The 15,524-nt window shown below is 44.3% G+C and overlaps 1 protein-coding gene across 1 annotated transcript; it reads right to left on the bottom strand.

The window, feature by feature from the left end:
• Positions 1-1,115: 1,115 nt before the first annotated feature.
• On the bottom strand, positions 1,116-8,509 carry LOC125551529. Its single transcript, XM_048714788.1, has 3 exons — positions 8,237-8,509; positions 2,249-2,595; positions 1,116-2,163 (listed from the first exon to the last, which is right to left on the bottom strand). Exons 1-3 carry the CDS (start codon positions 8,268-8,270, stop codon positions 1,456-1,458), a joined length of 1,089 nt encoding a protein of 362 aa, XP_048570745.1. The 5' UTR covers positions 8,271-8,509; the 3' UTR covers positions 1,116-1,455.
• Positions 8,510-15,524: the final 7,015 nt, after the last annotated feature.

Raw genomic sequence — 15,524 nt, forward strand, 5'->3', positions numbered from 1 at the left:
CCCGCGCCGGCACAGCCCGACATGACGGCGCTCTGGAACACGGCGTTCGCCTGGGCCGGGCCGGCGCCGATGCTCATCGACTTCACGGACCCCGAGGACGAGGACGAGGACGCCTAGGGCAGCGCGCCGCCTCGTAGTTTAGACTGTTTTTATTTTTTTAAATGCAAATGTGGACGCGTGGACTCTCGCCGGCCTTTGTGGCCGGCTTTAATGTTTAATTAATGCTGTTTATCTTTTTAAATATGCATGCGTTCATTTTTTTTCGCAGTAAAAAATGGGTTCAACCCAGCGTTGGACGCACGCGCCGACCCAAATGCGGAAGCGTACATCCGTATCCGTCTGGCCGACCCGAACGGACAAAAAGAGGACGAAATCGTCATTCGTTTGGGTCGGCGAAGTTGCTCTTATACATCCGTATTTAAACAAATCTAAAACAAGAATTTTGAGATGAGTATATGATACTCCCTCCATTCCATAATGTAGTGCTTCCTCTATCCACATGCTTCAACTTTGATTGTAAATTTAACTACTAAGACCGATTGCGACGGAAGCAAAAATTATATCAGTGAATTCGTATTCGAAAGAAGTTTTCAAGTACATAATTTTTTCTCCCGCCGCAGTTGGTCTAATTGGTTAAATTTATGGTTAAAATTAGACCTCGAAAAATACAGGCGCATTATATTTTGGAATGGAGGGAGTATGACAACATAGTTGTTTGTACTATCAACCATGCTCTAAGTGCGGACAGGTTTATACCCATCGCAAAGAAAATCATAAAATATAGTTGTTGCTCTCCCTTGTTCATCCTCCTCCGAATATTCCACGCACCGCTTCCTGCTGCACTGGCGACCGAGCCTGCTGCCTTTGCCCACCGTCAGCCTAGTGCCCGTGTTTGTGTCGGGCGCGCACGTGGCCATATGGTCACCTGTGGTGAGCTATTGCTTTGTGCTGCTGATGTGATGTGTACTAGTATGAATTTTCTGCGATACATAACATACACACAAATAACTCACCCCTCATATATCTGAGCATACTTTATTTAGACTTTAGTGTGCCCATTGTATAAACTGCTGGTGAAGCGAAAGGCACTCCTCGAGCTGAAGAAAATTCACACATTCAGAAAACAAACCACACATAACATACCATCATTTTCAGTTGACATTTGTAATCTTGGGACATCTGATCATACATAGAATAAGCCATGAGCATAAGATGCTCACAAATTGTCCGCAAACTACACTGGACTATCAGGTAAGGTGTTAAGGCAAGTTACATGATAATAACTAACTAATAGTTTTCCCGCGAAAAAACTAATCATATTTACCAATGCTTATAGCACAAGAGGTGCACCAATATGTAGCAGCACAAACAAGGCCCTCTGAAGTCTGAAGAACAATTCATCCACGGACAGCATGGGCTGAATTTAAAGCAATGAGCCGTGATTAAGCAATCAAACTATAAGGCTCCAGGCTCCCCTCCACTCAAGAACTTGTGGGCCCATGCCTCTAGGTACTCCTTACCCATACTCATGAAAAAACTTCGATGCACTTCAGACTCTGGCTTACAAAGATAAATCCCAACTGACAGCCTATCAGCAGGTGTCAACGGAATTTCCTTTAGCATGTTCCACAGAGGAGCATTTGGGTCTGACAGTGGTGGTGCTGTCCGTGTTGGTTTAGCGAGTCTGTCATGGATCCCCATTAAGTTCCTGTTGAACGCGTCTGGTTTCCTGCTATCATGTAGCGCAACAGCCTGTGGCTTTGGATTTGCTTTTGCTTTGCTGACTATCTTGCACTGCTTCAAGCTGGGTTTGAGAGCAGCTATTGTGCTCTCAGCCGATCCTGATGGTTCAGCAGATGGTGCACTAGTGCCTGACATAACTTCACATGGTACTGTACCAACGGCGCTAATAACTGCAACCTCATGACACTCATCTTCACCCCCCAAAACAACTTTGTCCAAGCCTGCCTCGTGTGGGTCCCCTGTGTCTGCATGAACAACCATCATGTTCAACGGATCCTGGGTTTCCATCTGATCATCATTTAAGTCAGCATCTGTCAGCAGGTCTGTCATAGAGGCACCATCAACTGGGCAATCGCTGAAGAGAGCTTGCAAATGGTCGAAGAATGGAATGGGTTTAACGAGAATAGCACGTTCTGCTAACTATACAAGAAAAATGAAAATTATCCATTAGTGCACTGGGAAAACTACAAAATATTAAATTACTTTCTAGTGATGCAATACTTACGGGTAGAGCAGCCATGGTTGCAGAAGGTAGTATTAACATTTTGTTTTTCTTGTCAAACCTGCTCCCGTTCTCGTTCATATAACGCGCCACAATATTCCAAACCTCCTTGAAACGCCTCAAATGGCGATGGACCTGATCAACAGTGTAAGCAGACTCAAATCTAGCATTTAGTGCAGCTTGGCAATAATGGTGGTGTGTCTTCTTGAATTTGGTCTTAGGTGGCATCGCCTTCTTTTTCTCAAGGTACCAATTAAGTAGAAACTTTGACATTACTGAGGGCCAATTTGTGGCTCGTGATCTTTTGGTTTTAAAGGAATTCTGATCTTCGCCTAGGTCCATGATGTGATCTGCAGGAAGTATGTAAAGCCACAGAATTAAGATGACTAAGCTACATTATTGATGTGAGGTCAATGATAAGACGTAAATCATACTTACAGTCATGTAAAAAATAGTGGAAGCCATACAAGTAACCGTAGTGCAACAAGTGGTGCAAACGTCATCAAATAAATGCATTCAGCACTGCTAAATAATACATCGCAATGAAAATAAATCGATGTTCACCCTAAACCCATCAGGCAGATACACATTAACCAGTGGCAGTTCACCTCTACTTGATCTGTTACTATAATCAATCCAGAAAGTTCTTATACTAACTTCGGTCTCTCCAAATCAATGTACTACCTATTGGCAATTCACTTCTGGCTGATCTATAAGACCATAACTAATATAATCAATCTAGGCACTATTTAGAATCTTTGGTCATCATAGGAGATGATGTCTATACTTAACAGTTATCTTACTGTGCCCAACAGAACATGGGTTACAAACTTCACTTAAGTCCTGTATGGAAAAGAGGTTCTGTGAGCAAGAAATATAAAACACCCATTCAGCGTTCAAACACCCACTTCATCTTCATGCAAAGATAATATCATTGGTGATTGGACAATTCTTGGTGGTGCAGTAGGGTTATTAAATGATGATATTCACAACCTATATATGACGACAGTATTACTAGGTTTAACTGCATATCTTATATCTGCTAAGTAGTACCACCACCTAACCACAAGTATGATGTCATCACGTTGTAAAAACATTATCTCATTTTCATCAGCCATGGTATCAAGATTCACATTCAACAACTTAAGTGATCTGAGATCCATCAACGAATGCTACAGATGGCCAGTAAAAGTAAGCTCAGTTTGGCTCTTGTTACAAATACAAGTAAAGTGTATATACAAATGTATTAAATACCCATATAGGCTCAAGCAAGTGAAGATTAACAAGGCATCATGGGATGAGAGAGCTAAAAGGCACGGATACGGAGACACGGACACGGCAATACGCATACGGGGACACGGGATATGGCATTTTCCAAAAAAAGGCTACGGGGATACGGCGAGTATAGAACAAAATTTTAAAAATATGCCATGTAATCAATACCACTATATAGTGTATGAATAAGTTTGAATAATAGCCATTCGATCTGCAGCATCCGACGGCTGAGAAGTGGCAAATCCAAGCGTTATTGGCCGTTAGATCATCTCATTGGTTGTGCAGGATTTCCCCACGTGTATGGACAGTAACGTCCTGAGTGTAAGAGGTGGGAATCTCTTCTCCATTTCTCTGGAACCTCCTTTTCATGGCCACCGAACAAGGACATCAGCATACATTCCAAATGGAACTGTATATAACAATCTTCTACGCTTCCCTGTACATAACAATCTAGCAAGCTTGCTAGATCTTCACCAATTGCAGCTAAAAATGAGAGATAAAAATCATCAATCAAATGGAGCTGACAAGAATTGAACGGCAAGTTTGACAAACACGGATCATCATTTAGAAGAAGCAGAAGGTGTTAAATGGGAATGGGGAGAGGATAAGAACATGATCAGAATGGGAGTTCATCAAGCGAGCTCCATTCAAAGCATTAACAAATGGATCCATTCCTCTGTTTAGTCTCCAACAAGCAACAGAATAGCTCCAACAAGCAACGGGAGCACATGACGGGGACCAAGAGCTGCGTGCTCCCATGGAGCCTTGTGCCGTGGTGGCCGAAGCGCAAGGGAAAACAACTACGGGCGCATGGGGATGGGGTGAGAGACAGAGCTCTAGGACGCTGGAGAAGACTGGTCCATTTGGATCTTAACGGAGCCTAAGACAGTGGGGAAGTATGTAGAAGATTAGAGAAGAGATAACTGGAGAAGATATTGACTGGGCCAGTGCAGCCTGCACCCCGATTGAGCCCATACACGTAGTATAGCTGGCCTTCCGTGCCTTATTCCAAAAAACAACTAGGCTTTCGCACGAATAAATTTGTACTGGTGATAATGCTTACAGTTAAGTATTTTGTTAGGATTGCCTAAAAACGTATTTTGTCAGGATTGCCTAGAAAAAGTATTTTGTTAGGAATATAAAGAACAGACTTACTGTGAATAATGTGTGAATAATGCATGTCTTCAATTTTAGCCCATAAAAATGTACCCTAAACGTATGGAGTGAATGTTGTAGCAACATTGACCAACGCGACCACCGACCAGGCGGTAAGTGTTGATAATTGGTGTATAGGTGATCTGAACGCCATACGCATACAAGCTCCTCTTGGAGTCTGAATCCCATAGACATAGAATCCACTTCTGAACGCCGTGATTGAAAAAAATGTCGACCAACGCGACGCACTCCAGTGTCATCCAATCACACCCTGATTGTGTCATGCTGCTAGGCCATCGTACTTGTTAGGACATTCCGCCTGACATGAAGGAAGCTGGATGGGTCGCACCCGAATTGAGTCACACTTTAGTCCAATCCAAAATATAATGTTGGAGTATTACAAAAATACTATAGCTCCACATACTATTTGTTTGCTAGAATGTTAAAGAAAATGTCATGATAGTTGCGAATAATTATTACAATTTTCAATTCATATTTGCTTTTGGTTTTACCTTGGATTGTGTTTTCTTCCCTAAAAAGCACATTTCAAAGCTACATTGATTGACAATATCTTTGTTACGTGCAAATCACGTGCAACTTGCTAGTACAGAGTTAAAGACAAAATATTAAAGAAAAACTGAGATGAGATCAGAGTACTGCCCCATTTGTTGTCTGCCTTTTCAAGTTCTCAATCATCAACAGCCTCCAGACCCATGTTATTACAACTTGCAAAATGCATCACTTAATTGGCTACCGGCTGTGGCGCAGCCAGATGCCATGCTCCCTAACAGCAAGCAGCAATCAACACTAAGCAGCAGCTAATCAAAAACATCATGCAGCAATCAAAAACCCAAACAGCAACATCATGGCTGCAAAGAGATGAAGAGACTCAAGGACTCGAGGTTAATTGCTCCAGCGTGGTTGCCTTTGGGAGAAGAGGTTGCCGCCTTGCCGGGCTTGGAAAACGGCTCGACCAGGCGGCGGCGGCCGAGTCCAGGCAGTGGCGGCGGCGGCAGCGGCAGCGTGTTAGCTGGAGCCTGGACAGGTTCGAGGTCGAGCAGCCTGAAAATTTAGGGTTCGTATCAGGCCGAGCCCGTTACTCTGCATCCCGAGTCCCCAGCATGTTCCTTGCGTATCCCAGCCGTATCCCTATTTATTTCTCTTTCTTTTTAATTCAAAAATGAGGGGATACTGCAGGATATGCATATCCCAGCGTGTCCGGCCATATCGCTGTGTCCTTCCATACCAGGACACCGATTTGGCAGTTTCATACGTGTTTGTGCTTTTTAGTGAGAGAGCACTTCGAGCACATCACTACATTGCAAGATGGGTGTATGAGGCATAAGTACAAAACGATGACAATGATGAGTTTGTTTCAATTGGAGTTTTTGCTGCCCTCTTATACAAGATGTTGTGTCTCTCTTATACGCAGCAATACCATCCAATGTAACTGACAATGACGAGTTCAGGCAGATGGTTGAGGCCATTGGTCAGTTTGGCCCTGGTCTTGATCACCTACTCAATATGATCTCCGTGAGCCTTTACTGAAGGCTGAGTATGCAAAAACCAAGAGTGAACTCAAGGAAGAGAGGGGATGAGAAGATTGAAAATGGCTGCTCTCTGATGACCGATGCTTGGACTGATATGAAGAGGAGAAGCATTATGAAACTGCTCACACATTGTTCAGAAAGTGTTAGCTTCATCAAGCCGAAGGAGACAACAGCCACACCACATACAAGTGAGATGATCTTCAATCTGAATATCTGATTGACAAAATAATTGATGAATTAGGTGCTGAACAAATGGTGCAGGTTGTGACCGACAATGCTTCGAACAACATGGGGGCTAAAGATCTCCTGAAAGTGAAGAGGCCAAACATCTTTTGGAGCTCCTGTGTGCAATGTTCAAGATATCGCTAACTGGTACCATATCAGTCAGGTGCCGAGTAGGGATAAATAGGCGAATTTTCCAGTTTATCGGCCAATAATTCAGTTAAACAGCTATTCGGTGACCCACCCAGTAGCGATTAATTGACCGATATGCCGATTAACTGGCCGATATTTGGAACAATGCCTGTGTGACTCACACTGTCAATCTGATGCTCCAAGGGATTGGCACCTTGTCTAAGTTCAAGAAGATACTTGACCAAGCCAAAGCTTTCACAATATTTGTGTATGGGTACCACCGCACCTTGGAATGCATGAGGCCCTTCACCAAGAAGATAAAAATCATCAGGCCAGGAGTGACCCGATTTCCTTCCCGATTTCTCACTTTGCAGATAAGGCTGATTCACTAAGGAAGATGGTGGTATCCTCGAAGTGGGACAAAACACGAAGAAAGGCAAGAATGCAACAGCAATCATTCTGAATAAGGCCATTTGGAAGGGAGTGAATCTTTGCATTAAGGTGTTCGAGCCCTTGGTGAAGGTGCTACCCTTGGTTGATGGTGATGTGTGGCCGCCCATGGGCTTTGTGTATGGAGAGATTGTGAAGTCAAAGAAGGAGACAAAAGAGGCTTTTGGCAATGTCGAGCGTCATTACAAAGATGCGCTAGCCATTGTTTACAAGAGTATGAAAGATAGGATTGATGCCCCACTGCATTTGACTGCATATTTGCTGAATCCACACTACAGCTATGCAGATGAGAGCATATTTGATACCACAAAAATGGATTGTGCAGAATGTGGAGACATTCTATAATGGAAATGAAATCACTCAAGACAAAGTTGCGAACTATGAATTACCTATGTTCCAAAACAGACCCTTTGGAAAGAAGCTAGCAAGGACTAGTCCAAATTTTGACTATAATCCTGGTTAGTCATATCACTTATTAAGCATATTTTCTTATTTGTGTTCTGAAAATAATTGTGAGAGAAACTGGAGCGAAAGGCGCTTTCAATCAACTCACAACAAAACTCTGTCAAAACCGCATCTGGTTTCATCTCATAACTTACAACTGTTAAGCGCTAGGCGTTAATTGTGTGTTTTGTCACTGCCTAGCGCATATCTCACCTAAGCACACACCTAGCATGATTAAGCGCTAGGAGTACTGTTGTCGCCTAGTGCCTAGGCATGCTTAAGCACACTTTTTTCACTGTAGGGTACAGGACAATTGGGACTGCTCCATAACAACAAAAATTGGAAAAGTACCAGTAATGACTAACGAGTAACCATCTCTACTTCCCATACGTGTTCATTTCATCATTTGTGGAAACGCATTCAAATAAACATTGTTGTCTTAACAAATGATCTTGTAACAGCTAAAAGAAAGGCCTTTTAACAAGATGTTAGGCAGCATTTAACACTGATCAGAGTACAATACTACTACGTGTTCGGTGCATGTTTAATTGTGCAGTACACAAAGATTACATGCAAATGTATTGTGTTATCCGTAAGACCGTAAGGGAAGGCTACTTCGACAGCTCAGCTAAGATTTGCATGAACAAACGGAAGTAGACCAGCAAAACCAAACCATACAACCAAGGCTCTCGTCGATCCTTTGAAAATTAAGAAGAATCGCGACTCTTCATGCCTTTCCGTAGATCAGAAAGAATCAAATCACCTGAGTCCTCGCCGCCTTCTTGGCCTCCGGACATCGACTCCGTCGCCGCCCAGCAATCCAACGATATGGAACGCTCACCGCGTGGCCTGGCGATTGATGGGGGCGCGCAGCCGGGTTGGGGGGGCGGCGGCGGAGGCGGGGTGTCTCCCGGCGGCGAGGTGCGCGCGTGGCCGCGGGATGTGACCTGCGGGTGCGAGAACGGATTTGGGGATTTTTGGGCTGCTGTGCCAAGTGGGCCCCACAAGTACCAGATGTATGCCTAACAATTTTTGGTGGTTTGTAAAAAATAAATCGTTGAGGGAAGACATCATGACTAGCTTTATATTGAAACTAAATACGAATTACCTCCTCCGTCCTATATTTTTTGACACTACACGAATATTGAAAAATGTTATTGGACGGACAAGTTTCGAGACTAGACAGGCAGAAGCCCCATTCATCCAAGTACTCAAAATCTTATTACAATAACTATAACTCGCTAGCACATGTGTCCCATTATTAGAGCAACTCTAACAGACTCCGCAAAATGTTCCGACCCGCAAAATAACCGCCAAATTGCGGGTCGGGGTCAGAAAATCTGCACGACCAGACCCCGCATCCTGCGCCGGCCCGTAAATTTTTTTGCGGGGCGCAGCAAATCTTCTCTCCCAACCTCTATCTTCACGGGCTGGGAGGCCGACCCGAGCTCGACCCCTATCTGGCGCGAGATTTGGCGGGAGGGACATTTCCGCGCACCATTTCCCGCTCCCCGCACCCTCCGCCACCATTGCCCCCCCTCCGCAAGCTCCGACTACTCCTCGCCGGCCGTCCCTCGCCGCCATGGACGACCCCATGCTGTCCCCCGTCACCGTCGAGGTCGCGCGCACCCCTTCCCCTCGGGCGGATCTTGTCGCCGGCCATGTTGGCCCCACCGCCGTCGCCCAAGCACACGCCGCGCCTGCCCGCAAGCGGCAGGGCAACATGGTTGTACAGGGTGGGAATCCGGCTGCCCCCGCTGCGATGGCCCGCGCTCCGGGCGCCAACGCCGTAGTGCAATCCCGGCCGACGGCGGAGAAGGCCGGCAAGGCCGTGGGCGCAAATCGGAGGAAGGTTCCGGCTACAAGGAAGCCATCTTCTTCAACCTCTCAAGCCAACCCCCCCTCCCCCCGCAAGGAGGTGCTTCGGCGATGCCGTTCAACGGTGCCGCTCCCACCATGAGCGAGGTGTTCGACAAAATGGCCGGAAGGTATATCTCTTCGGTCTTCGGCTATTCTCTTTCATTTTTCGCCATTGTTCTCAATAGCTCGTGACTTGTTATCGTTCGCTATAGTGGTGGTTCGAACAATGCAACAATTGAATTCGTGAACTTGTTGGACACGAACGCGGTTGACATTGATCAAGCCCCTTTCGAACCATTCAACTACAATGAAACGAAGACCGGCGTGGACGATCATGATTGTGCGGACGAGTTGGAGGAGATCGAAGCGGAAGCGTTTGAGCATTCACAAGCAAAATCTGGGAAAAGCCAAAGATCGAAGAACTACACGATCTTGGAAGATCAAGCGTTGATCAAAGCATGTAGTGCGGTGTCTCTTGATGCATGCACGGGTACTAATCAAACCTCCAAGAGATATTGGCAAAGGATTGAAGATCAATACTTCCGCATTATGAAAAACTACCCCAATAAGACTCCACGCACATTTCGGTCGCTTCAAGGTCGTTGGGAGAACATCAAGCCTATGTGCACCCGTTGGGCAGCTTGCTTGGAGCAATTCGCGATGCACCTCCAGGTGGCACCGTGGAGTCCGACTATGTGAGTTTGCTTTGCCTTTGTTCAAGTTGTGCATCATCATAATGTATCATGAGAAATGATTGCATCACTTTGTTCACATTATGTAGGACAAGATTGCTCAACATAGATACAAGGACATGGAAGCTTCGAAAGGCAGATTCTTCAAATTAGAGCATTGTTGGGAGTTGCTCCAAAAGTGCGACAAGTGGAAATTTATCGACAAAGAATCCCCACCAAAGAGAGGCTCGCTTACAAATATGGATGAAGATAAGGATGATGATGGCCCAAGAAATTTGAACAAGCCCGATGGCGACAAGAAGACTAGAGAGAAGATAAAGAGAGAGCAAGAAGCATCGAGCTTGAGGGAGAAGATTGATGTCATGGTGCAATCAAACGAGTTGATGTTGTTGAAGTCGTTGGAGATCAAGAAAGAGTTGGCCGAGAAGAAGGCAAAAGAGAAGCAAGAAAAATGGCAAATGCTCAAGGAAGAGGGGCTGCGCAAAGCTGCCATTGAGGAGAGAAAAGCACGCGCCTCTGAAAACAAATCGCTGTCATTGTTGCTCGCCGAAGAGAACAAGATCATGTCAATGAACCGCAATGACATGGACGATGTCACCAAAACATGGCATGATGTGGCAAGGAGAGAGATCTTGAAGAGGAGAATGGTCGCCTCGGCCGGTCCGTCTGCTAGTTCCGGTGATGTTTTCTCTGCTCCATATGGTGGCAATGTGGATGATTTCGGTGCGGGAGTTGGAACAAGCGACGTAGGTGGCTACGGTGGCGCCGATGAGCTTCAAGATGGACTCCATGGCGCGGAGTGGAGATCAACCCCCAAGATGATGCCGGACATGGGCACATACCTTTGCATGCCCTCTTTTGCGTAATGAACTTCGCTTTTATTTGCGCGCAAATTGTTTATGTCATTTGAATTTGAACTTGTTTGTGAAACCCTATGACAAATTTCAGATTTGCAGTTTTTCTGTTTGCGGGTCGTTGCACTGTTGCCTGAGCAAAACCCGCATAGCCGACCCGTAAAAAAGCATATTCCGCGAATATACTTTTTTACGGGTCCGTTTAGGGGGTCTGCATCTGTGATAGCCCGCGTCGGCCCGCAAAAGTGGTTTTGCGCGAACTGCAAACACGTTTCGCGTGCCGGCGTTTTGCGGGGTCTGCTAGAGTTGCTCTTACAAGATCAAACACAATGTTTAAAAATAACCTTCCCTATAAGTGAAGCCACATCCCCGTACTGCGCAAAAATTGTCGCCACCGAGTCCCACCATCTCATTTGTCCCATGCAATAATCGATCACTACCTGAGAATCTGATTATGCTTTCACTCTAGAAAACCCAAAAGAGTTTGCAAATTCCATACCATCGTGCATTGCCAAATATATGCCTAACGCTATGTTTAGATGTCTGTATTGGAGGCCTCTGTATTGAATTGGTTTCAATTCCAATTCAGCCAGGAAACCGTAATGGACATGAATACAAATTCAGTTGTTTGGGTGTTTGTTAATTGGCTCATGGAATCTTACTGAGGTTTCAATGGAAAATCTTGTTTGGATGTCAAACTATAGAATTGCATAGCAACATTAATATGTACATAAAACAAAAAAGTGTACAATGTGTGAATACAATTGGATGAATATATAGCAAAAAAATATTATCAAATATTCTAGAAATCGATGACAACATTATATGTCATATAATATTGATGCAACAACAGCAACAAATTTCTTGCACCAACAAAGTACAACACAATAGATATTACAAATTCACAACAACACATAGTTCCAAATTAAACAACACAACAGTTCAGATAAGTTGAAGTTCAACATGACATGGTCCCAAATGTAGCAAAATAATAGTCTAGATAGGTTCAAGTTCAACAAGACAAATACGAAAGCATAATTTGCATAACTTCAAGGCAACAATAGAAGTCAAGTCTTTCTCATGTGCATGGGCAACTCCATTAGAGCTTGAAACAAACGCTCATTAATAATCAACTTCCCATAAGAGCGTAACATATCCGCTTCTGCCAAATCTGGTATCAACTGAAGAGCAACATGTATTTCATAAGGAGTCCTCATTTCTCCAAGGTTGTCTTCAATTGGTTGTGGATCTGTTGTCCTCAAAGCATCTTTAAAATTAGTCCTCATTTCTTCAATCATGCACATAATGGCCTCACCTGTTCGTGCTCTCTTTGGTGCCATCTCTGGAGAGATTTCAAATGGTTCTTCTGGCTCTGCAGCATTCTCATCACCCATCATGGCATCTTCCCTATTGGGATGATCTTTCGAATATATGGTAGAAATGGAATCCCAATGCTTCACTACTTTGGTCTTGTAAGAACCTATCCCCTTCTCTTTTGCTTTAACACACGTAAGAAGAGAATAATTGTTGCCCCATATTCTTATACAAGGAAAAAATTGAATAAAACAATTCAAATATATAGAAGTTACCTCCACATATTTAGTCCAGACATCATCACTATCAGTGGATAGCTTATGGTTTACCCAATCCCACCCAAAACCACTTTGAGAAAGTATCTTGCTTATGACTTCAAATTGCTTGTCGGAAGTCCTAAGCCTTCCCAAGATGTTTTCCTTTCCGATATCCTTATTACACTTCTCCTTCACATTCTTTATAGCTGCAGTGTACACATGTGCTTTCCATCCATTTCGTGAATGGTCACCTATGTTGTGGTGATGAACAAGCACCTCAAGCATAACAGTATCCATGTGATCATCCCAAGTGACGTAATTCCTCTTTGGAGGTGGTGCGGTACCTTTAGCCATGGTGCTACAAAAGAAAGAAAAATGCACAAAGAAGAATAGTATGTTTGATCAATAAATGGTTCATCACATAGTAAATTTCAAGCAAACCTATCATATATATTAATATCAAGATGATGCATGTACAAAGGAACACACAACGCACCATCATGGTCAACTATGCTATCTCACAAAAGACAATCAGCAAGTGACCAACATCACCTAGGTACTATACAAATTGAGACCACCATCACCTAGGTAATGCACAAAATGAGACCACTGTCACCTAGGTACTGCACAAAATGAGACCACCACCACCTAGTTACTCCATCTCTAGTTCAGCATGCCTAAGCAGGTATTTAGCATACACGTCTTCCGATAATTGTTGCCTACAGTTGGTCCATTCATTAGTGACTTCAACACATGTAATTAAGTTAGCTTCATCCATAGGCTCATGTTCCGAATCTGCTAGATCATTGTCGACTTCTTGCAGCAATAAATCATCCATCATATGTTGCCTATCTCTTGCAAAGTTGTGTAACACACAACAAGCATTAATAATTCAAATCTACAAGGAATTTTATTCATAGTTAGCATGTCATGCTAGCCATATATAATTTAACACCATATGGACATTTGTTACCTGGTCCTTTATGTTAAAGAAAGATTGAATTCTTAGGATGGCCCATTTTTCTTCCATAATCCGAAAGTTATCTCCTCTACATTTCTAGCATGAGAATGACGCAAGTTGTACAATTCTTTAGAAGTTTGGGGCTGTTGTTGACTTGAAACCTACTCTTTCAAGTGGTACCTAGTCGATCTGAATGGAGCCAAAAAGCTAGGTCCATTGGTGTAGCCAGCATCCACTAGGTAATATTTTCCTATGGTTGACCAATTAAAGTTAGTTATCAATAACATAGAGAGAAAAGTAATGAAATGCCAAGAAAAACTAGTCATGCACTGAGGTATAACAAATGCATCTTGACGAGCATTTCTCATTGCATCACGCAATACTCTGGAGTCAGAAGCAGACCCCTCCCAGCCAGGTAGAACATAAAGAAATTTCATGTTCCAGTCAACAACACCTTAGCATGTTCGTGGTGATATCTTGCTTTCTGTTCCTATACCTTCCTCGGTTAGCCGGAACAACATACACTACAAAAAAATACACTTCCGTGATGATACGTGTTTGTCACAGTAGGTCGCGTTTTTTGTCATGCATGTACATCCATGACGATTTTATGACAGAATCAAGATAGTCATACCTGTGCTGTCGTAGAAGTGTTCCATGACATTACCAAAATTATCATCACGGAAGTGTCCACTTCCATGACGATAAATCCCGCGTCATAGAAGTGCTTTCGTCAAGGGTGACCGACACGTGGCATCCACCGTAACGGAACACCGTTAAGCTATCGGGTCGGGTTTTGGATCCGATAACCCGTTAACAGCCCCGACCAATGGGGATTTTCCACGTGTAAAATCATCATTGGCTGGAGGAAACACGTGTTGGCTCATCGTTGGGACAGATGTCATCCACTCATTGGACAGAAGGCGCCTATGATACGTCGACACGTGGCACGACCCAACAGAGGCCCATTCCTGTGAAAAGGCCGGCCCGTTTTACTTGGTCAAAAGGTGGCGAGCCGGCCCATGTAAAGCCTGTTAACGGCCTGTTCGCATATAGCCCATTTACAGCCCGCTAACCCAAGGCCCGTTATGCCCTATCCAATTAGGCCCAGTAGCGTCATCTGGGCCACCCAATATGATTCCAGCCCGTTTTCACTTCTGGCCCATGTATGTCCCATGACGTCTTTCGGCCCATATGAGGCCCTATGTAACTCTTGGCCTATTAACGGCCCGTGGTGAAACTGGCCCGTAATGAACAGTGTATCACTTTACACCCATTAACGACCCGTGGTGAAACTGGCCCGTAATGAACAGTGTATCACTTTATACCCATTAACGGCCCGTTATTCCGTTGGGCCATTTCCAGCCCATGTTATCTTTCGGCCTTCTCAGAGCCCATTTATTCTTGGGCTCATTTCCAGCATTCGTTTACTTACGGCCCATTACTGTCATTTTCTGCTTGTGGGCCAAATTCAGCCCGTGGTTACAGTCGGCCCATTTGTGGTCCGTTAATACGTTGGGCCGTTTTCATAGCGTCATCAAATACGGCCTATTAACGATGGCCCGTTATGGTCGGCCCATGAATGGACGATTCCAACTCTAGCCCATTTACGACCATAATGCGGCCTGTTATTGGCCCATGTTTGGCCAATCGATCATACTGCCCGTATAAGGCCCATTGATGATACGACCCGTAGAAGGCCCATTGTTTCTACGGCCCGTAGAAGGCCCACTGTTTCTACGGCCCGTAGAAGGCCCACTGTTTCTACGGCCCGTAGGAGGCCCAGTGTCACTACAGTAAATATTAGCCCATGGTTATTGTGGCCTAGTTTTAAAAAATAGGTTATTGCAGCCACTAGCAAACCGCGGAAAAAGAACTGCAATGACTACAAGCAAACAAATAAACAAGACAACAAGAAAATAAATAAGAAAGCAACTTACGCTAGGCTATCACGACTATCACACATATTACATCCACTGGGCATCAAAGTTCGCCACCAGTGCAAATAAACGCGCCAACAAAAGAATATACAAAACTGAGAGCACTTCAGAAGGCACTAGGCCTGGCCAGGTCGCCCCCCCAAATAGCTGAAGAAGTTGAGTAGACCTCAGTT

Source organism: Triticum urartu, chromosome 1, assembly GCF_003073215.2.
Source record: "Triticum urartu cultivar G1812 chromosome 1, Tu2.1, whole genome shotgun sequence".
NCBI classification, from domain to species: domain Eukaryota; kingdom Viridiplantae; phylum Streptophyta; class Magnoliopsida; order Poales; family Poaceae; genus Triticum; species Triticum urartu.

What these genes read in the sequence shown, in the direction of transcription:
- LOC125551529 (XM_048714788.1), bottom strand. Translation starts at nt 8,270, where the DNA reads ATGTCCGGAGGCCAAGAAGGCGGCGAGGACTCAG. An exon ending in AGAAGGCGGCGAGGACTCAG is followed by an intron (nt 2,596 to 8,236) that starts GTGATTTGATTC and finishes TACTTCCTGCAG; the next exon opens with ATCACATCATGGACCTAGGC. An exon ending in CAACCATGGCTGCTCTACCC is followed by an intron (nt 2,164 to 2,248) that starts GTAAGTATTGCA and finishes TTTCTTGTATAG; the next exon opens with TTAGCAGAACGTGCTATTCT.